Source organism: Phalaenopsis equestris, unplaced genomic scaffold, assembly GCF_001263595.1.
Source record: "Phalaenopsis equestris unplaced genomic scaffold, ASM126359v1 Scaffold229182, whole genome shotgun sequence".
NCBI classification, from domain to species: domain Eukaryota; kingdom Viridiplantae; phylum Streptophyta; class Magnoliopsida; order Asparagales; family Orchidaceae; genus Phalaenopsis; species Phalaenopsis equestris.
The window spans coordinates 107,061-132,060 of record NW_018247155.1 but is presented as its reverse complement, the minus strand read 5'-3'; the positions used below and the strand labels follow the sequence as shown (position 1 = coordinate 132,060).

General features: G+C 33.8%; 1 protein-coding gene across 1 annotated transcript in view; it reads right to left on the bottom strand.

The window, feature by feature from the left end:
* Positions 1-25,000, bottom strand: part of LOC110038021 — a 70,000-nt gene that overhangs the window by 14,947 nt on the left and 30,053 nt on the right. Inside the window, exons 3-6 of the mRNA XM_020742776.1 lie at positions 21,777-21,851; positions 21,606-21,677; positions 21,347-21,427; positions 2,011-2,108 (exon numbers count right to left, since the gene is read on the bottom strand). Coding sequence (XP_020598435.1) covers positions 2,011-2,108; positions 21,347-21,427; positions 21,606-21,677; positions 21,777-21,851 — 326 coding nt within the window. The remainder of the gene's footprint in view (positions 1-2,010; positions 2,109-21,346; positions 21,428-21,605; positions 21,678-21,776; positions 21,852-25,000) is intronic.

Here is a 25,000-nt window from a genome sequence, read left to right as displayed (position 1 = left end):
CTCGTTTGCTTTTATTGCTATTATATTGTGATTGTACATTTCGAGTTAAGTCTTCAAAATCACAAAAAGTGAATTCATAAATGAAGGATAACGAAAGAACTGAGTTGAACCATAAAGCAATATTAATAAACCATATTGTATGATCCACATGTACAGATAGCTTAAAATTTCACGATCATAGTCAACTAACCCTGCTAACTGCATACAATTGTTATGTTAACTAGGATTAACTTTACTATAATATCCATATCGTATTATACTACCAGTCCTCAATCAAATACTTGTTTTCTAACTATTAGGATGATCAAAGAGACAAATTAACCATATTATACAATCTATATTATATTGTACAATTACACGCTCAAATTTTCTTATAAATAGCCAAGATGTCCCACTTGTTCACTCAAATTCCACCAATTCTCTTAAGATCTTTTAAGTGAGATTGAATCATTACCATGGCAACGAGATACGAGATTTTCATCATCCAGTTCCACAGCACAATCAAAGCTTTAAAGAAACAATAATGCTATTGCATGCAAAAGACATCGCAGATGTTCCATCATCGACTCAAAATCATTGCTGCAAGTACACCTTTCCTACTTTCATGATAATTTTATTGGCGCCATACTTAAATCATTAATTTCACTTGCCCATTGTTGTCACTATAAGCTCCTCTTTGAATTCTTTACGAACTTAATAATCAATAACGAACACAACATCATACCATTCATGATGTCATAAGCAACTACAGATCTTCGATAAAGACTTGCATAAATACATCCATATATATGCAATATCAATGTTCTCCCTCATATCCTTACTCTGACCCAATATACAACTGGTTTACCATAAAATATCTATAACTCATCCCTACCCTATCATCAGCCCCTCAGTGATCTCAAGCAACAAGCACGCCTTAGTTAAAAGGTGCTTCGAGTCATTCATAAAACTAGCAACTCCATCAACATCACCCTACTCCTGAGTTCAATGCTACAAATATGTCTATTAAGTAAGTATATTGTATTCAAAATCCTATGTGATAGCATTTGCCTTCAAAATAAGTATAATCTGAAGCATTTTGACCAAGCCAATCAGATTCTGACTCTTTTTTACCAATCGTTTATTTAACTTCCATTTCAAAGACAAACAGCATGTCAATTGAATTGACACGGTGATGAAGAAGTTGCCTAGCCGACAACATCGTCATTCGAAGCTTCACCTGCTTAGAGCTTAAAATTGAAGACCAGGTCACGTAAGAAAGATATGTAACCACTATAACAACAACAAAAGTATTGGAGACACCAGCAATACTGCAAAGCTAGACCTTGGTTTCACGTAAGTTTATTTAGATGAGAGACTACTTGCATGATTCTTTAGATCTCAACCCAAGGGCCGTCACGTTTTCTCCTTATTTTTTTGTACTTGCATCTTTGTCATTTGCTTTATATTTCCACTCCTTAGTATGTCAAAAAGAGAGAAGAAATTTGGTAGTAATTTCATTTAATATGAATAACTTATTTAAAAGAAATATAAAATATCACAACGCATTATCTAGACATTCCATTAATAAGAATTATAAATATATTTAATCAATAACCATAAAATAAATATCCACCACAAATAGATAAATAATACATAGCTCCAAGGACAAGCATGAAGATCAAAAATCATGACTTCAATTTTCGGAGATTCGTGATCTTAAATATATACATAATAATATAGCATGTCTATGTGCGCGCATATATGTATGAATGTTTTTATGTGTGTGAGCACCAAATCTTTCTAAGGGTGAGCGTTGACATTTGAGCACATGGAACATGCATGTGCACATCTGCACAGTCATTCATGAAAATAGTTCATCTTATATTTGTGGTTTGAAAGAACAAGTACTTTAAACAAGTAAATTTGAAGGAATTATGGAAAACACAGGTTCACATGACTAACCTTCGATTAGTCTCACCAATTAGAAATTTGAAGGAATTATGGAAAACACAGAATCACATGACTAACCTTCGATTAGTCTCGCCAATTCTTACTTGGGCTCCAAACGGAAAAATTTTGCAGATAGACCCTTCTAGAAGGGTTCCCACTTTTAAATGATGCATATCCTGCAAAAAATGATCAATTCACCTAAATAAGTGAGCTCAAAAGTGGTAAAATGAAGTTCATTAAAACTAGGGGTGTCGGGTCGGGTTCAAGTCTGACCCGAATAGGATTAATCCAAACCCGACCCAGACTTTCGTGCTTATTCGAGTCATGTTTGGATTTTCGGGTTCAACCCAAACCCGACAAGAATAATAAATGAATCAAATTCTCTGACCCGAACCCAACTCGAAAAATATCCGGGTCAATCCTAACCCAAATTTTTTGAGTCATGTTGGCGTGTCGGGACAATTTTTGACACCCATATAAGTGACCATGCAAAAGGAGTTATCAAAACAAATAAACCATATGTGAAATTATCTCATATCAAAACTCTAGCTAAGTGATGAGACATTAACCTATACAAAGAGAGTTCTAAGAAGTAAACGATGATTTATTGTGCCAAAATTCTAATTAAGAGAGTAAAGCATCCTGTCTCCTCTGATTATGTTGTAACTGGAAAGAGATCTCAGAAGAAATTGATAATTTGGAGATGTTATCTTTATGACTAAAACAAAGCTATAGAGCAAGGTAATCTTGCCTTCTGATAATTTTGTAACATAGAGACTAAAGACCATCCAATCCTATGAGAAAGAACTTTATTTTCCTATAGTTGATGAACTCGATGATAATGGACAGAAATTGGAACACCGCTGTAAGGACATTTACCTTCAGTTACAAGCCAGAAATGTTGACTACAACATTTGAAACAGTTTTGCACAAACTTTCTACATGAATGAAGGAACTAAGCAACATAAAAATGAAACAGCACAATTCATAAAGTTCCAAAATTAGTCACTCCATAAGAGAATTAATGGACTGTGAATTGCTGACTTAAAATATGGTTGAATGATTATTGCCCCAGTACAGAGAAAGAGGATGCGAGCACTAGCAGCCAAGAACTGGAGGCAAGGAGACTGCTGAAACTGTTCGCTACAGATGAATAATGTACGACCATAACACTAACAATATCTGGGCTTGCTGTTGATAAATTGAGCTTATTGACGGACAACTTTAAACTTCTTCAAGCAAACCTAAGCAAAGTTATCATACTTAGCATGAACAATTTGGAAAAGGCTAACTGGCCCATTGCTTTGGATTATTTTAGCAATTAAAAAGCTTTTTTCTTTCCGAAAGGGAAAGATGTGACTCATCAGGATGCATGGAAAGCTTATTTGCACAAGAAATAATGTTTATGTAGGTGAAAATGTAAATCCAAGACAACTGTAACAGGATCAAGAGACAATCATAAGAAGTAGAGATGAGGTAACAAGAATACCATGCCGAGAAAAATCAATGCACCAATTTGGGACGAGCACAAAGCAGTGGTGCAATAACCTGAATTTCTAAACAGGCGGGTTCAAGTAAACCAAACCAACAAATTAGTCAGCTACGATTGGCGAGCCCTCCTTAAATTTCAAACGATGCTTAGAGCGACAACAGGAGGAACGAGGAAGGAGAGGACAGGAAGTTGAGTGAAGGAAAGAGAGTAGAAAGTTGAAATCAAGTGAGCGAGCGGGTGATTGAGGATGACATAGGTGATCAACCGATGTTAGTCAGATTCTTTGGGCACACATGCAACCAAATGCAAGAAAAAATTTCCAGTTCAATGGCTATGGAAGGTTCGACAAGCCAATTGAGAGGATGCTAAAAAGAGGAAAGGGAGAAGGAAGTTTTGATATCTTTACCTTCTCATTCTTCTTCATCTTATGTTACCATTATTTGCATCTTCTTGTTTTGAAGAGGTACACCCAATGCATCTTCTTGTTTTGAAGAGGTACACCCAAACCTTAGAAACTTAAATTTATCAATTTATATTTGCTTATATGTGCATAGAGACCATTTTAGAAAGTTTGGTCAATTGAATACTTGAGGATTTCCGAGAAGAATTAAATCTATTAAAATTTTAATGTCTATATGGCAGTAGAAAATGGTTTTAATATGAGGGATTTGAGGGAGCCAACCCTATTTTATTATATGTGATGTACTTAGTTGTAGAAATTTAGGTTAAATTGTTAAATGAGTTTTTCAAATTATAACATAGCAAAAAATTGAGACCTTGATAAAAATCAACGAAAAAAGTTAGACTTATGCTTAATAATAGTGGATGAGTGAAATAAGATTCATCTTATTAAATACATAAATATGAATAACTTTTAAATAAAATTTGGTTTGATCTTAGTGATGCTGATATGGCAAATGATGTTCAAGGTTTCAATGCAAAGAAGATTGGGCCAACTACTAGACTATGACTAAAATAAAGATGAAATTAAGGGTTTTGATATCATAAATGTAGCCAATTTTGCTTGTAGCTTTTGAAATTTTTGTTGTGTATGTGATTATGTCTTAGAAGAAATTTTAAATTATTGCTATGATCCCATAATATGTTATCTTGTTTTGTAGTTAATGTGTGTAGCTGCCGGTCAACCTTTTTGAAGGTTTGAAAAATATGAATATGAAAATAATTTCTGAAATTTAATTTAATATAAGAGATATATAGTTTGGGTTTTGAAATTACTATGTTTTAATTTTTGAAAAAAATGAGGCCAAATGGATCTCATTCATCCAATAATCGTGTCCGATACCGCGAATACTACACCTTCCCGAAAGATAAGTGTAGACCTCGGAGATAGACCCAATCTTGCAAATTAGGAGATTTGTGACATCCGTTTGGTCTGCGAACCTTTTATGTGTGACCGACAAGTTTCCCTATCTAATATAAAGATTAAATAAGGTTTATTTTACCTGGGTTCCAAGTTCTCTATAAGGGCAAGTCCCTATAGTTAATTACATCTCAAATGACTGGGTCACTTGAGAAAACTCTCGATAATAATCAGAGGTATTAGTCTTCAAGATTTCAAAGTTTAAGCTTTCACGGTAGGACGTGGAAAAGAAAATGGGAGTGGCTCAAATATGAACAGTTATTTTAGGAGTTCAAAGGAAAGAACATGTAGGGGATGACATAGATCCTGAGGAGAAACCTCAGTGACTTCCCGGACTATTCTACTGTGTGGTTGTGTTTTTGGAGAAGATGTTATTTGAGTGTTCAATCCTATCAATTTTATTATTTGGGACTTACACTTACATAATAACTGGTTATGCAAATAGCCCTCAGAGATAAGAGGTTTTATGTCGTTCTTTACGACAACCTCGGAACCTAAGGAGAATTAGGATATACGATGCACAACATAGTTGTGCAGGGGCCAAAAAGGAGTGAGGGTTTACGTCGCTCTAGGCAAACTACCTCGAAGTCTTATGGGTTGTTTAAATTAGAAAAGTTTAGTTGTTGTAGACTCATTTTGCTGTTGTAGCATGACGAATACCTCCACCTATAGTCCGCTCCAAACTCCATGTCGCGCTGCCCACGAAGTTGCTCCAAGTTCCTAGTCATCGCGATGGCTCCAGGGTTTAAGTGCTTCAGATTGGGATTTATGTTTCACAGTTTTGATGTCAAATTTTGGTTTTGTATTGTTTCGGTTTTGGTTTTACATGCAGAATAAGCAAATTGCAAGTAAATAAAAGATACTTTGAGAAGTAAAATGCGATAAACTAAAATGTTGTAGATAAACTGTAAAAGCACACTTGGGCATCTGCTGCTATTGCGTGATTAATATTGCGAACATAGTATGACTTGCGACAGATTTAAATAAACTCGCAAAACTATAAACTCGCAAGAAAAATAAACAAGGCGAGAAAACCAAGCACAAAAGTCAGAAAAATGAGTAGTAAAAATCACGAGCAAAAGAAACCCTTAGCCACATATGAAAGATCAGGACTGGGTATAAGACATTGGCAAAAGTGGGTGGCTCAGAGCTGGACTGTATGCTTCCGGATCTTGAACAAGAGTTACCAGCCTGACAATCTACAGAAGGCAGTCCTTAACCTCAAATCCAAGTGACTAGCCGTGAACCTTTATAAATTTTCATAGAAAGATTTTCATGGCAAAATTGTTGTTCAAGTCTTTTTTTTTAAGTAGAGTTCTTTTTAACATGCAAAATAAATTTTTATTTTTATTTTTGTAAATATTTTATAAAGTCGTATAGTCCACAGGCTAGTCACTCTAATCATGCTAGAACTACTGAAAATCTAAGAGTGTCGGGGGCAACGATCCCACCAAGAATCTGCGAATAGCATCATGAATCTTTTCCTCTCCTTTATTGAACATCCTTGAGGTAGTAGATACTATTCTAAAAATCTCATTTCGTATCCCTCGTTTAAGCACACATAAACAGTGTCGTCATCGCCCTCGCCACTTAGACCCTAAACTTATCCTAATCTGATGATTCATATGTGGCACTAACAAATTTCTCAAATTGTCAGGAGGATTTGAGTGTAATATCTTTTCTTAAGCAAATCCAAGCTCAAATCCTGGTGCACTGGGTTTCATTATAGGTTAAGTCATTGCGGGAATTTCACTATTGATTTAAATTAAGGAAGTGGGAATTTCGCTGTTAATTTAATTAAGGAAGCATTCACTACGTCTCAGTGCATCCTCATGTCTAGTGTCTTAATCAGTTTGTGAATCAGACTTAAGTGTCTAGTTTCATTATTCATTCAAAAATTAGGTGGATGAACGCTCACCTAGGGTGTATTCCTAAAATCTCGGAAGTCTATGCTGAGAATTAGGTAAATGGACTCTCATAAAATCTAGAAATCTATGCTGAGAATTAGGTGGATGAACTCTCACCTAGGGTGTTCTCCTAAAATCTAGGAAGCCTGCAATAAGAATTAGGTGGATGGGCTCTCACCTAGGGTGTGCTCTTAAAATCTAGGAGCTTACACTTTAACATGTGCTTAAAGTGATTTAAGTCATCTACCTTCAATTAAGTGTTTTCCAACTAATCCTCAAATATTTACTAATCCTCATTAAGTGTTTTCCAACTAATCCTCAAATATTTCTAAGTGTCTTTCAAATAATTAAATCAGAAATTCTCATTTTTTGACTTAACCATGATACAAAAATAACGAAATAAACAAAAATAGAAGGTTGACCTACTTCCAAAACTAACAAATCCAATGAGAAAATAACAAGTGAATCAACCTAAAAGCACTTCAATTCTTTCAACAATTGTAACTGAATTGACTCTCGAGAAAAGTGCTTAAATTTGTTCCAAGACAGTGTTTTGATCGACCCGAAAGTTCTACAATTCAGAATAAAAAAAAATGAAGCCCAAAAGCCACCAAATATACTCAAAAAGTGCAACCCAAAATTTCTTTCAAAACAATAAATACAAATATCACAAATCAGCCCAAAAATCTGCACCTAAAGTGGTTCCCAAACAGTGAAAGTATCGATCAAGGGCAACCCCTAAACTTTCAACAATTACTAAAAATCGACACCAAACACGGCATGTGAAGCCTCTAAAATTACAACAATTAAAGCTTTTAAGGAGAATCATAAAGGTTCTCAAAGTATGTACGTTAATTGCTACACATGTTTGCATATCAAAACCCAATTTCAGTGAAACACATTTAAAGGGATTTTGCATGCACATCACTCAATCCCTACATGTTTACAGACCCATCACCCAAATTTCGATGTTTACATACCTACCACATTGACTATGCAAGAGAAAGTGCATTCCGTGTTTAAAGGTTGAAATCGTAGTAAGCTTTATGTGATATGAAAAGTTCGGATGAATGTAATGGGTAAAGTTGAGGCGTTAGATATGTAAACAAATAAGAGATAAATGGTACGTATGTAAGGATTGAAATTTGAGAGTTGGATATGTAAATACATAAGGATTGTAATTACTTTATCTGAACATATTGCTTCATCCAGGCTACATAATACTTCCATACTTCCACAAACTTAGGAGCATGCACAGTAGTTAATTCTAAGGAACTCCACGGCATTGTTGCAGCAAAAAAAAAAAAAAGTAATTCTTAGCTATTTAAACAACATGCTTCAAACTTAATTACCATATTTAAAATTAAAGTGATGATTGTTAATGCCTACATATCAAAGAATAATTCGTTAAAACCTACATATATCTCAACAAACATATTAGAAGCACATAAGAACCTTACAGAGAAAATAAATCCATAAGAATAAGCTACGACTAGCTTCCTGAAAAGCAGACAAATTTAAGTAGCAAAAGGCTAAAGCAGAAAAACCACACAATTAAGAGCACAAAGAACATAAAAATAAAAATAATAACAAAAGATCCCAAGAGAATACCCAATTCAGATTAACAGAGCTCCGCTTAGCAAGTCTCGGGCCTGAAGGAAGTATCTGGAGTCGAAGCTTTGCTGCACGTCGAGAGCAATAGAAGAGGAAGACTAAGCTCAGGAGCGCACGAGAGCAGTCTCGCATGAAGCAGGAATTGATCCCTATCCAAGCAAATGAAGCAAGAGGGAAGCAGAGTCGAGTGAGAAAGAGGAGGCGTGCGGAGGGCTTTGGTGCAGCGAGGCGGGATCGAGCGGAAGGAGCCGAGCCGGGGTCTCGGTCTCGGAAGAGAGGAGGCGAGTCGTGTGGCTGTTCGGCGTGATGAGAGGATGAGGCGAGGTCTTCGGCAGCGAAAGGGGGATTCAAGCGAAGGTGTTCGATGGAGTGAGAGCTTCGGTGTTGAAATTCTATCGAGAAAGAGGAAGGGGAAGACTCGAGCGATCTCGATGCAAGGCGGGATCGAGTGGGCTCGGAACAGAGAGGAGGTGAGCGGGTGAAAGCTTCGGTGCAGGGCAGTGCGAAGCAGGTGAGCGGGACTTCTTTCTGCGTGAGGGAGCGGGAGGGGCGCTTCGATCGCGAGCGAGAAAGGCTTCTTCGATCGAGCAGAGGAGCAGGGAGCAGGCTTCGGAACAAGGAAAAGTCTGTCGAGTGAGGGAGGCGAGCAAGAGTGTCAATCGGTGGAGGGAGTCGAGCGAGGGTTTCTCGAGCTTTGATCGGTGGAGAAAGAGGCGCGCAGAAGCTTCGATCGGGAGAGGGAGACGAGAGGCTTGGTTTGTTAGGCGTGAGGGAGATCGAAATCCAGAGAGTGCGGGAGCGAGCGGGGGGTGATCGAATCGAGAAGAGGAAGAGAGAGTTCGTCGTACGCGAGCAGGAAGCCAACAAGAGTGAGGAGCAGGCGAGTGGGATCTCTGGAGAGCAAGACTTCGAGCGAGGGCCGAGAGCTAGAGGAAGAAGGCAAGCGTCTCTTCAAGAATGGAGCGGGGCCGAATTAATCAAAGGAGCCGTTACCTACAATTGCCGGTGAATTGAATGATTTCCTTTCAAACAGCCAGCTTAATTGGAAAAGCTTAAAGGGGGATTAAATGATAAATTTGGAATTTAAATTTTGAAATTCAAAATCATATAACCCGAGTTAATCAACCCGTGTTCAGCCCCTATCTAGCCTAAGTAAAACTCTAGTTTAACCTGAGTTGAGTCTGGGCCCGCGCCAATCTAATTTTAAAAAGGTATATCGATTTTCGTGTCGTTTGTGCAAGTGCATAACTATAGCGATATGGGTGTCCTCCCTAGCTAAAGTTGACGTTCCAGACGCGCTAGTGCAGTCCATTTAGTCATCCGGGGTCGTCCGGACAAGTTCATCAACGGTCGGGCCATAAAAGTGTTAACTTCGTGCATGGTGTAGCGAATGCGTTGTTGATTCATGGAGAGTTCACCTAAGGCCGTCTGATCCTGTATGAACTCATTTTCGAGCTCTCTACATGTTGGTCCTTAGCCCTTGCAACTAGAAGTTGAATGTTTGGAACCACTCAAGCGATTTCTTCACAAAAATGAGTCAAGAAGTGGCTCGAAGCTCTATGGGAGATGGGCTTTATTACTAGTCCGCTAAAATGGTCAATAAGAACTTCTAAGAAACTAAGACCTCACTAAAAATGAGGTCAACAGTGGCTTGCCAAGCAAAGTGAGAGACGGCTAAACCAGGTGTAATAGTGGTTAGAATAGTTACCCCCATGGACCATCCCACCTTTTCTTTCCCTCGCTTTCCCTATTTATATACTATTTGTTTGGAATGAAAATGATTATCTGGTTAATGAATTTTGAGTTTGAAACTCGGAGGAAGCTTACTGGTCAACTCCACAATGAAGAGGTGCTAGGTGAATAGTTCTCAATCTTACAAAAGGAGGGTTTCAACTCTACCTAGTTAACTAACCCACTTTCCATTATCATAAACTCAAAAGAAAATTATGAAAACTACATATTTCAGCTAGATGGAATCCTTAACCTATATCATTAATTATATAGCCATTTTCTTTAGAAAATTTTGGAGAACAAAAACAAAATCCAAAATCAGCCAAATTTGGCCTAGCCTGAACTAATTTTGAGATTGCATCAGTCACAAAACAAAATCTCTCGGTTTGGTTCTACTAACTCTAGAAATATATTAGAAACGCTTCTCTATCACCAACTTCTATAGAAAATTCTATGCACACAAAATTTTTCTATAGAATCAATATAAGAACATTAGAAGAGCATTAGAACACCATTACAGATTTGATTAATAAAAATATTAGATGTTTGAAAAATCATTTCATTTGGAAATTTGAAATCCCTAAAAGGTCATTCAACTTTGGAATTATTTAATTGTTTATGGTATTTTATCTTTTATTACAAGAACTAATGGAAAATTGCATATAACTATTGCCTAAGAGTCAAATAATTGCCTCCACATTCATTAAGCCTAACAAAATACCTTAAACTTACCTTTAATTTAGTCAGAGTTAATCAAATCAGTAAGGGAGTGATTCACATTTACAATAAAGCTTTAACCTTGATTCCAAGTCAACAAGAGAAATCTTACGTTGACTTTTATAATTTTATTTGTATTCTTCCACAATACTCGTGTTAATTAATTCTATGCTTCAAAATTTTATAAAATCAAACTTCAAGCATAATTTCACTATATTATAACAAGCATTATTTGCTTATTTATATATATATGTATGTATGTATACATACATGCATATGTAGAAATGTATATATTTATGAATAAATATACACAAACATGAATGTATGTTTTATATATATATATATATGTATATCTATATATATATATATATATATATATATATATATATAGACACACACTCATTCATATTTATGTATATGTATTCGTAAATATATGCATATCTACATATATATAAAATTTCAAGCATTCGATTTGCATAACCATTGTATAACCATGTCTCCTAAAACTGCTAGTCAATATCAGATGGAACATTTATCTAGAAAAGTTGAGGAATCAACCAAACACAATGGGAATAAATATGATAGCTTGCAAAAAAAAAATTCATAAACTCAATTACCCGAGTTCAAATCTTGTTCATAGGACACAAACTCCAACCTTGCCCCCACGTTTATTAACCCTACTAACCTAGATGAAAATTTTATGAAAAACCCTAGAAATGATTATCCACCTAGGAAACAATCATTTATGAATCCCTATAAGAATGACCATCATAGAAATTATGAAACTTTGAATGAACAACCTTAAAAGTTATGGTGAAAGCTCCTATCTATGATGGAGTTCATAACCTAAATAAGTTACTAAACTGGTTTAACCAAACGGATGACTTTTTTTATCCGGTATCAGAAGGATGATTATCAACGAACCACATTTGCCAAAATGAAACAATATTTTAATTAACAAATAGAGGCTATTCCTGAAATGGGTAGAGATGAAGAAAATGCCTAGAGCCAAGTACTGTTCAAGAAACCATGAAAAAAATATTGCATGAAAAGTTGATGGCACTAAGACATGAGATTTCAAGTGATTGAGTATATGAATGGATATAAGGATCATATGACCACCTGCACTGATAAAGATTGGTAATTAACTAACAGTTGTTATTAGTCTTAAAAGGAGACATTAGGAATGAAGATATAACTTCAAAATCCACAAAATACTAGACGGTATATTGCAGTATGTTTTACTCCTAAAAAAGCATTAAAAAATTGCATCAAATTCAAGATTTAAGGGCCTTGCTTCCACATATCCATCACAAAATTCTGCTGCTAGATATGGCCCATCATTACTAAGTGTCCAAACTCATAAGACTACCACCGAGCCGATTTCCAAAAAATGTGAGATATAATCTTCGTTAAGTGTCATAAAAATGGTCACATTCAAAATCGATGTAAAAGTGAGATAATATTCATAGATGAGATAGAAGAGGATGATGAGATAGAAGAGATTCATGATGATACCCCATTATCAAATCAGGATATCGAACAAGTATTGGAGGATCAGGTGAGTGTTATGACATGTATAGCAATATCTAAAAATGAAGAAAAGAGGAGAAATATCTTCATCTTATATATCATGTGGAATGATAAAGGGTGCAAGTTGGCTAGTGATCAGGATAGTGTAATGAGTGTGATATCCACACATACATTAACAAAAACCAATATAGAATTAGAACCCAATCCCAAACAATTTCATAAAAATTGGGTAAAACACTTCATTACCCATTACATCTAGATGCCTAGTACCCATTAGGATGGATAGTTATGACAATCACAGAGAGTGCAATGTCCTATCCATTGACACAACACATATTTTCCTAGATAGAGCTTCATTTTATGCTCTTAATAAGACACAATATGGTCTAGAAAATATATATGATTTCAAGCACAAGGAAAAGCCTATATAGTTATTTTCAGTTAAGCCACCTGACAAAACAAGCACATAACATTCTCACAAAACCTTATTATGAATTTAGCCTCAGCAAAGTAAGAAAAAAAATGCAAACCTTCAATTGATAGTGATATCGTCCCCTGCTGATACGGAGAACATTTTTTTTTTACTTCACCCCTAACACAATCACATCATGGGACCTCCAGTTAAACATTTACTGATAAAAGTTTAGAGAGGGAATGTGCTCTTTATATCATAAAAATGAGAAAGGTTACATTTGATTTAGATGAGCACGACATAAATGTTGTGGTCTCAAACTTATTATCAAAGTACAAGGATTTGGTACCCAATGAACTGCCACATGAATTGTCGCCATTAAGAGATACAATATGTTAAAGTCATTCATGTTTCACAAGTTTCCTATTTACCACATTATAGATGAACCCAACAGAGCATACAGAGATAAAAAGACAGCTAGAACTACTAATGAAAAACTTCATTTAGAAAAATCCAAGTTCTTAAGCGGCCTCCACTCTTTTGACACCTACGAAAAATGATACCGAGAGAACGTGTGTGGATAGTAAAGCAATAGATAAGATCGCATAATGTATAATTTTCACATGTTAAATCTTATTAATGGAACTTAATTATTCTCCAAATTGACTTAAAGTGTGATAAACATCTTTAGGATAAAGCCTGAGGATGAATGGAAAACAATATTTAAAATCCTAGCTGGCCTTTATGAGTCGCTACTCATGCTTTTTGGATTATCTAAGACCACAAGTACATTCATGGATTGATGAGTACAATTTTGAAACCTTTTATTGGACACTTTATAATAATATACTTTGATGACATTCTTATTTATAGTCCATGAGAAGTTATATCAAGTAACATGAGATGAATGGTTCAAGGAAATTTAGAGACGCAAAATTTTATGTCAGTCTTAAAAAATGCTTATTTTACCCCAAATAGATTATATTCTTAGGTTTTATTATGTTTGGTGCCGAACTAAAAGCAGATCCATCAAAGATTAAGACAAACATTGACTACGCCAACCCTGGAAATCTTTCACATATGTCAGAAGCTTCCATGACTTATTAACCTTCTACATAAGGTTTATCAAAAACTTTAGCACAATTGTAGCTCCAATCATAAATATCTTAAAAACACATGAGTTTGTTTTGATTACAAATGCACAAAAAAAAACATTGAACGAAACAAAGTACTTATGACCTGTTCCCCTATTCTTAAAGTTCATGATTTTAATAAGAGAAAGTAACCAAAGATGCTTCGAGGGTTGGGCTAGGAGGAACACAAAGTCAAGAAAATCGACCAACAATCTTCTTCAATGAGAAATAAAATGATGCTAGAGAACGCTATTTTACAAATGATAAAAAATTCTATGCCACAATTCAAACTGTTAAAGACTAGAGGAATATTATACTGAACATGAACCAACACACCCTTAAATTTATAAACACGAAAAAGAATTTGAATTATGGAAATACAAAATGGATAGAATACCTTCAAGATTTTACTCGTGTTCTTATCCATAAGACTGGAGTAGAAAATAAACCAGTAAACACATTATTCAAGAAGTCTCTCATAGTCAAATTGTTTAAAATCTTAAATTCCATATTTTAAAAATTTAAAATATGACCATAAGATTATATCATGATTTTCATCTCAAGTATTTAGAATAAAAGTCAAAACCTATGATATTTAAAAACAACATAAGCATTGATTATATTTTTATTTATCTTCACAATGAGGAGTCATATCTTCTCTTTTTCTAGCATAAAAGAAGTAAATATAGGTCAAGATGAACTCTTCAACTTTGTGAATGAATTTTTTTTTCTTTTGCCCGTTGAATCTTGTACTTGTAGACCACTTTCGATCAAATTTTTCTTAAGAATTGTTAATTTATATCCAATATTTTCACCACCAAATCATTAATTTATATCCAATATTTTCACCACCAAATCATTGCTTACCAAAATTTCCCATTCCTCTAATCAATCACTCACAGTTTTCATCAATTAAATCCAAACTAATCAAATCACTAATATTTCTGAAAATGAATCTTCTTTCTAAGACTTTATTGTACTTGATGAAAACTAAATAATTTAAGCACTTCTACTCTAGTCAATTTCTCTTCTTTTGTATGAATCTATAAAGAAATAAAAAATTAATTAATTAATTATATGAATTACTCAATATATATATAAGAGTTAAAGAATTATTAACTTGCAAGAGGACTAAGTTCTCTCATAACCAACTACACTATAAATCAGTCATTAGCTCTTAACAACTAATTTTTCAAAGTTAGAGAATGATACACCATTTATCTCCCACTACTCCACTGTATTATAATTACAATATCACATTAAAAATAACAATAATTAATTAAAAACTCAAAATTATGTAAAATTTAATTAATCACACCTGAAACTTTATTATTTCTATTACAGATGACGTACTAAATCACAAAAAAAATCACTAGCATGATTAGAAATAAAAAAGTCTTAGTTTATTTTCATTCTTTCATTAAAATTTTTTACTAACTTAATAAGAGTTGCATATAAGCCTTCAATTAATTATACATCTAATTGTAATTTAAGCTTATTCTTATAAAAATTCTGAATTAAGATAATATTCAACTTAATACAATAGCTGTAAGAGTTGACTCAATGATACGAAAAATTTGCTCATATTTTTTCATCTCCTCTAAATGTATAATTGATTGCATCTTTAACTATATCAATTTCATCATAAATACAATTCATCATGGATTGTTTGTCACCATCTACTAATCTTAGCATATTCATAATACGTTTATGATATTTGTTATTCCAAAATCTAATCTTATGATTATTCTCCTTATTATAATTCCTTTTACAATAAACACTAATTCTAGACTTGTTCTAATCTTTATAAACAAACATATGCCGTCTTTTTTATGTATGCTTGCAAGAATGATATATGAAATTGCAAAACGAGTAATATCTTGTCTCACTAATTCTACACTACCATATTTTCTCATTTTACAAAACATAATTCATGATTGTATATGTAATTAGTTAACTCCAAAATTTTCTTGATAGTATTTTTCACTTTATCTATTTTTTCAATATTCTCTATTATCATATCAATATAATGAGTTACACAGTGTGTCAAAAACATATATATCTTTTTTTTATAATAACTTAACCTACATAAATAGAAAAATATGTTGAAAGTGTCTAATTTGAGAAAAAGTAGATGGTATATACATTCAATAGTAAATATTAAAATTACAGACCAACAAGAACATAGAGTGATTATTTGTACATCTAAGAGTTAAAAGAGCTTTACCAAATATTTTTAATATTTAAGTACAACTGACTTTAAAAATACAGTGTTTGACAATAAATTAACTAAAAATTTAATTATAAATCGCTCTTTACAATCAATCAATCCAATACACATAAAAGTGCATTCCTTCTCTTGCCAATTTTTTTTATCTGACACGTCATTTATAGTTCAGTATAATTCTTATTAAAGTAGAGGAGCTCTTAACTCATGATAATATTCTAGTAAAATATATGTTCCATATTATTTAACTATCTCAACCAAATGATCAAAACTATCTAATTTCACTCTATTGAAAGAGATTTTTGCTTGATAGAATCACCTTAGAATGTATTGCATAAAATTTTCTCGAATACTCTCATCCACATTTTCCTTTATTAACATTTGTCTCTTATATTTCCTTCTAGCAACTTCTTTGTCACATTCTTTGAATAAAAAATTATGCATTGAACTTTTCATTTTAAATATATTAATATTTTCAAATCCAGAACTTGAGATATATCTTCATTTGTCTAGTTATCACAAATATATATATAAATATATAACAAAAAGTGCTACGCATATTTTAGCTTCGTATATTTTCAAGTTGTATATTTCCTCATGTTTGAATCGACCATGTCTAATTTTTTGCATGTATAAATAAATTATTAATTAAAAATATGATCTAATGATTTAAATATGGAATATAAATATGAATAAATAACAAACACAATTTACCATTATTTAAAATTATTTATATTAAATTTAAATGAATAATTCTAAATCATATAATGTTGGATATTTTTATTTTTATTCGATTCCTTCAATGCAAGCATTGTCATTACCTATAATTAAAGCAAACTAAAAAAAAAAAAATTTAATTTAATGATACTTTCATAACATGAGGTCTATTTAAAAAAGATGATAATTTGTAAGAATATTTTGATCAAAGTGAATTTTTTAAATTGATTAATTTATTTTAAAACAAATTTATTTTCAAATCATTCAAAAAATTTGAACAATATCCAAAAAAATATATGTTAAATTTGGCAATTATCACACACTAAAATTAAAAAACCAAAAAATTGAATTTCAAATAAAGTTGACTCTGTGGTACCAAAAATTATATACTCACGAGTCTCGTCACAATGGAACTACATCTCTATAGCTTTGTAATGCGGCTCTGTAATGGATTAATGCCTTTGCAAGTTCGATGAGATCAAAGAGTTGTGTCTTCGCAAGTTTGGTATCAACACATAAGAATAATCTCTACCTCTACGGGCTTATGGCTAGAGATACATACATACAAGCTCAGTGATAAAATTGCTAAGGCTTTGCTGCTGTGGAGCTCAAAAGAGATTTCTCGTGAGCATACTTGCAAGCTTAATTGTTATTCAAGAGGAAGAGAAAATCACTAAGGCTCCACTCTTTTGTGTTAATTGAAGTGGGTGAATAGAAATCATGAGGCATCCTTGCAAGCTCAATTTATATCATTGGTTTAAATCCAACTTGTTAATATTATTCAAACCGCATTGCAACTCCCTCAAGGCGCTAAAGCACACCTAAGGCAAAAATGTCAGTGCACTTCTTAAACGAAGAGCACTCTTCATGAGTAGCCATCGTGCCATTTTCTTGTGGCATGGTCTACCATCGATTTGCACTGCTTCGTGTTTGAAGTGCATAATGGAGCATATTTTTTATTTCACTACCTAAAGCCAAGTTTCACTGTAAAATTAATATTTTAAGTGTACTAAAAAAAGATACCATTCAAAATAATTTATGGATATAACCCTAAAAACTATATGATTTTATAAGCACATCATAATACGCAATCTCAAATTCAACATTTACTTTAGTTCATGATTTCCAAAGTCATCATGAAAATGTACAACTACAATTAAAGATGATTAATACAAAATATGCTCATAAAAAAATAAAGATAACTTCCAAAGATTTCAACGTGAAAGATTATGTGTTGGTTAGAATCGCCCAAAGAGACATTCATCCGCTAAATTTAGAAAATTGCAAGTTAACGGATGTGTAGGGTATTAATTAAAAATTTTAGCGCAACCACGTATGTTTGCCAAAAGATATATTTATTAGCCTAGTTTTTAATATATGAGATTTAATTTCACTTAAGAAAGTTACGATACCTTCATATTGACAGGATGATTCTTTTTTTTCTTCGAAGTTGATCATATTATTACAAAGGAAATGGCATCAGATCAATATGAAAATTTTAGGTTTTCTTGTAAGGTGGAAATTGGAGGAGAGTACATCAGTTCAAACACTTTAGGGGAGAGTTCTTTGAGGTCCAGGGAATTTGATGTGACACATGATAAGCAAGATTTCAATGAAAATTACTAGATCACAAGTCAAGAAAATGAAAATTGATCAAAATCCTATAAATAGAAGCAAAATAAAAATTACGGGCTTTGATTTCATGAATATAACCAATATTACATATAGCATCTGAATTTTATACATTGCGCACATGATTATATGTTTTCAGAGACAATTTATATTACTTTTATGATTTCTTAATGTCATGTTTTGAGTAGCTTAGCTAATATGTATGGCTAGCCAAACCAAGGATGGACAACCAAATCGGGTGTATTAGTGGTTATGAAATAGTTAGGGTAATTAACGCATGACCCACGCCCTACTCTATCTTTCCCTCTCTTTTTTCCCTAGTTTGGTTATAAAGTGTAAGAAACCTATTAATTTAATATTTTTTGGAATGAAAATGATTTTTATTGGGTTACTGAAATTTCATAGTGAATGTTGAGTGTGAAACTAGAAGGAGAAAGCTTGGCGGCCAATGCCACAAGGAAAACTTGGTGCAATTTTCTTGAGTTGATGCAATCCTTAGGATCAATTTTCTATTATTTCATTTTTGTAGGATTATCCATCCATATTACTATGATTCTACCACAATTCTCATATTTACCCATTTAAAAATCCAATCACTTACCCTTATACCTCCAATCAAAGAAATCAAACAGTAGGAGCTTGTCCTACCATCTTGATATGTTGTAAACACATTCCTCCATCACACCCGAGAGTTTCAACTCTTTGTTCCATCAATGAAACCCTAAATCTCTCCTAGGTAACTCAACCAAACTAGGTTTTCTACCCTATTTAGTTGACTCTAACCCACTTTCCATTATCATGAACTTCATACAAAAATATGAAAAACACCATTATGTCATCTAGATGTAGTCCTTAACCTAATTCATTTATTATATAGCCATTTTTTTGGAAAATTTTGGAGAACAAAACAAAAATCCAAAATGAACCCAACTTGGTTCAACCTGACCAGGTTTTGATATTACATCCAATTTACCCACCAAAATAACTTGGATTGCCCAACTAACTCGAGAAATTTATTAGATACTCTTCCCTATCACTTCCAAGAGTTTTTACAAAAAGCTCTAAGCCCACAGCAGATGCATTGAGGAGCTTATAATTGTAGTGTTACTCCATGATAAAAATATTGAATAATTATAAAAAAAAATTGTGTTAAATGCCTACTGTTATTCCATGATAATGCATTTTAGTGTTATTTCATGATAAAGAGATTAAATATTTATAATAATCGTGTAATATGCCTAGTAAAAATCAGGATAAATTGATAAATTGTAGAATCATTTATTAAAAAAAATATATTTAATTGATTGTAGCAATTGTTTAATACATTGATATGTCATGCATGATTGATTTAGATTCTTTTGAATATAGAGTTTATGAAGTACTATGTGTTAAACTGAGAAAAAATATGTATGATCAAATATTATATATAACATAATGTAAATTATGCTTGTACTATATTCATATAAATATGTATGATCAAATAATAGTGTATGCTTGTGTCATAATGTTTGTGTGTTTGTGTGTGTGTGAACGTGTGTGTATCTGTGCGTCTGTAAGTGTGTTTGTACGTGTGTATGTCTGTGTGTTTGTATGTGTGTATATGTGTATGTGTGTGTGCATATGTACGTGTGTATGTCTGTTTGTGTGTGTGTGTTTGTGTGTGTGTGTTTGTGTGTGTGTCTGTGGGTGTACGTATATGTGTGTGTATGTATCTATCTAGATATATATGTTTGTGTGTGTGTGAACACATAATGATCATGAGTTTAAGAAAATAATTTCTTATTAAATCTATTAAAAACTATTAAATTATTCATATATTTAAAAAAATGTCAAAATGGTTTTTTGCAGGACGTCATTTTAGTTTCAAAGTCTACAAAAGTGTCAATTTAGTTTTCAGACTCTTAATGAGGCTCAAATAATCCTCTCTAGAGACTACTTCAACTCATATTAAAAGATTAAGGGATTAAGGGACAAGTTTGACACTTTCATAGATTTCGGAGCTAAAATAGCCTCATGTAAATAGTAAACATAGTATTTTGGCATTTTGCTCTATTTAAAACCTTATCTTTTGTATCTTGTCCATAACTATCACATAATAAAATTCCTTTTTTTTTACTTTCATTATTTTATTTACTCATATTTATGGCTCATATCTTATTGTTTATGCTTTACTCTATGGGATTACACCTATTGAGTTCATTACTTATAAACCCATGTTTCTCATTTTATAATTTTTAGGTTGTTAGAGGTGCGTCATCTAATGGAGCGCTTCTAAGCTCTACTTCAGACATGCCATTCAAAAGTGAGTAATGTTATGACTAGTTGGTTCATTAATTATTTCTTTCCTAGACAAGGTCTTAATGAAGTTGAATTTTAATTATAAATTGGTAAACTAATTGACTATTATCAGATTTAGATGCTAAGATGACCTTATTGGTGGACTAAAATTATTGATATCATATTTTTTTTTTCTTGAAAATATTTCTTAATCTTCAGCTCGCACCTTCCTGCTAGATTACTGTGATTTCTACTTGGGCCCAGTAGATAGGGTTTGACAAGTAACATGCAAGTGCCAATGAAAATGTACAAAGTGATGCCAGTCTAAGAAACTGTTGCAAGGAATTTATTCACATTCACATAAGGACTGCCATAGGAATTGCTTTTTAGTAAAATGATTCATTAACATGAAATTTGAGAACCATAAAAGGCATTTCCAGATAAACTGCCAATTGAATTGTACAGTATATTCAGTCTAAAAGTCAACTGCATGAATTCAATTGAGTAAAACATAGGCATGCTTATCACATATGATAGTAAGCATAAAGAAAATCAACAAAAAAGCAACCTGTTAACAAGCTGAGAATTATTAAATTCAACATAAACAACAAGTGGGGTCAGTGAAACATAGATGAACTAACCCAAGCTTCTCTCTCACTGATAATCAGGACATTAGTTGTCTCATCAATCCGACTAATAGACACAAACATCCGTCGACCAACCTGCACTAAGAAGCAAACCTAAATAACAGATTTGGCTCATAATTTTATCTTTAGTCATAGACAACAGAAATGTAAATCAGACAATTCTGAATAATAGAATAGCACATTGGGAAAATCGTACCAAAGCAACTAAACTAAAAAAGGAGAAAAATTATAGCCAAATCTGCAGGTAGCTTACATTTTTCTTCAAATCCATAAAGCTGCTAACTCTATTCAACAGCTCAGCTTTGGGGAGGAATGCACGTAAACCCTGAAAACAATATGCCCACATTGACATGCTGATGTTTCTCCGATGCAAAGGATCTAAACGTTAGACAATAAATGGAAAGAACACAACAAAAATTCTCACCTCAATCCTGGTTAAAAGGCCCCCAGTGTTCCACTCAAAAATCTTAACCTCAATGGGCTCATTAAATTGTTTTATCTGCAAGAAAGAAATCATACATTCTTTAAGCTCGAGGAAAAATCTAAGCTAGCTGAGGCAAAATTTTTATATACAAATAGCTGCAACACTCCAGCTACAATAAAATTACCAGGTAGGGAGATATCAGAAAGCAGTATAGTAACAGTTTACACAAGTGTGTGGCATTCGTGTGAATTTAACCCAAAAAAGAAAAAGAAAAAGAAAAAGAAAAAAACTTGGCTAGAGCCAAATCTAGCATTTGAGTTCCTTCAATGTTGTCTTTCCCATGTGTGTCTACCATCATACTACGATTATAAAGCATAGTCCTCCAAAGATAAATTAAGACCGTCCAATCATTTTGTTATCTATACTACTATAAAATTAGTGATTGGCAATTCACTAAAATAAAATTAGCAAAAAATTGTCAGTCTTTGTCAACATGACTATTAAAAATATGCTTGACAACCCAGCCAAACTAAATGATGATCATTCCTTCATTTGTAATCCATAACAGTAACAATCCACTAAACTAAAATCTTCTATTAAGGAAAACATGGACCGGCCATTTGATCACCACGGTGGTTTGATATTTCACTATCCCTGAGAAGGGTTTCGAAGGAAATATGCTTGCAAACTTTCCGCTTAACATTCTCCAAATAAGAAAATAAATTGTGGACTTTGAATATTAAATCACTTGTAAATTTATATCATTAATAAATAAATTTAAATTATCAGTATATATATTTTTGAAAAGCCCAAAGGATGATTTTATTGAAATAGAAAAGATACATAAAAGTTATATGAGAGGGCCCAATAGAGGCACCCTACCCATACGATACCAAGTACAGTGACACCCCAACTAAAAGATACAGACAGACTCAAAAATACAGATAGACTCAAAAAATTAAAATTTGCAGAAAACAAGTAGCTAGGGACGAGCCAGTTTAGTCCTGCCTCTTCCTCTGGTTTTAGGAGCGGGAAGTTCTCGAAAGGGAGCCAACTAACAAATTCGTAAGTGTCGTGTCATTACCAGGAGTAACCAAAGTATCATCCATTAGATTTTCAAGTTGGAGTGTGCCCTCAGCCTTCTTTTTTCGTCGAGAAGTGTAAACTTGCCATCCATCCATCCCTCTATCCATCCCATCCATCGATCCATCCATCCCGTCCGTCCGTCTGTCCGTCTGTCCGGCCTGTTTGTGGCAGGGTCGTTATAAGTCCCCGCAGGTCAGGGATTCGATCCCTCGTGGCGCGGGGTTCTCGAATTGTTAGCAAATAGTGCGGTCAGTCATCATGAGGCCTAGTGCATGATAAACCGGTATTTGGGTCTGCTAAATACCGTTTTCCTTTTAAAATTAAAAACAAATAAAATAAATAAAATAAATATATATATATATTTAAAAGTAATATATTAACTAGAAAGAAAAATACAGATATAATGTGTGAAAGGACCCAAGCATGACACCTTGCTCACACAAAAACCACAAGTGGTTCCAAAACTAGAAAATACAAAAAAGTACATTAGAGACTTAAAAAAAAAAGTCTAAAAATGCTGAAATACAAAATATCAGGTGGCTAGAGAGCGATCCAATTTGATCTTGTCTCTGCATCTAGTTCTAGGAAATGAGCAAGCTAGTAAGTTGGTAAGATGATTGTCATTGTCAGTAGTAACCAATGTATCATCCAATATGTTCTCGAGCTGGAGTCAGTCTCCATTCTTCTTCTTTCTCCTGGAATAGACCTGTCATTTTTCATTCGAAGATTAGCTCACCTGATCTTGGTCTAAAGTGTGTTGAAGATGTGCAAGTTGTTGAACATTAGAAGCAACTACATGTTGAACCGACTGATCTGTTACTGAATCAAAGGAGCACTCTCGGGTGTCTTGGCTTTTAAGTGAGTCTTATTCAATAACAGTGGGTGGTATAAGCACCACTGGATATGTAGTTATAGTATGGTATTCTTCGTCAGGAATTGCGGTGTTGGAAAGAGAATCGGGTTGCATCTTCTCAACAGGGATGATAGATGGCTGATCTTTAGCGATATCCAGTCTTAGATGAGGATGCAAACGATAGCAAATAGTAGAGTTGTGGTCAAACATACTGCAATGAGAGCAATAAGGCGGGTGTGGTTCTATTTCAACATTTTGTCAATACCCGTTGTGAGTGGTTCCAATCTATATCTCATCGGGAGCTGGTTGAGTGATATCCCTCTCAACAAACACACGAGCCACGTCACTTGAGAAAACTCTCGATAATGATCAATGGTTCTAGTCTTCAAGAATTCAAGGTTCAGGTTTTCAAGGTAGGACGTAGAAGGGCAAATGGGAGTGGCTCAAACATGAACATTTATTTCAGGAGTCCAAAGGAAAGAAAAGGTAGGGGATGTCACAGATCCTGAGGAGAATCCCCAGTGACTTCCCAAACTACCCTACTGTGTGGCTACATTTTGGAGATGAAATTAATTAAGTGTTTGATCTTGCCAGTTTTATTATTTGGGACTTACATTTGCATAATACCCGATTATGCAAATAGCCCACAGAGAAAGGAGGGTTTACGTCGTACCACACAACAACCTCGGAACCTAAGTCGAGTTAGGACTTACGCTGCACAACATGGTTGTACAGGGGCCTAAAAAGGGAGTGAGGATTTACGCAACGCTAGGCGAGCTACCTCGAAGCCCTATGTGTTATTATTATACTAGGAAGAGATAATGTTCAAGCAGACCTTGCTGCTCGCTCTAAGCTCCTCGTCCTGCTGCCCACAAAGTTGGTTTCAAGCTCTTATCGTCGCGATGGCTCCAGGGTTTAAGTGTTTGTAGCTTATGTTTCACAGTTTTGATGTCAGTGTTTGGTTTTGCATACAGAATAATCAAATTGCAGGTAAATAAAAGATACTTGAAAGGTAAACTGCAGTAAATTAAAATGCTATAGATATACTGTAAAAGCGTACCTGGGCATCTGCTACCGTTGCATTATTAATACTGCGAGCGTATCATGATTTGCAACATATTTAAACATATTTGCGAAAATAAATAAATAAAGCAAGACAACCCAACATGAAAGTCATAAAAAAAAAATGAGTAGTGGAAATCACTAACAAAAGAAACCTATAACCACATGAAAGATTAGGACTGGGAATTAGACGTTGGTCAAAGTGGGGGCTCAGAGCTGGGCT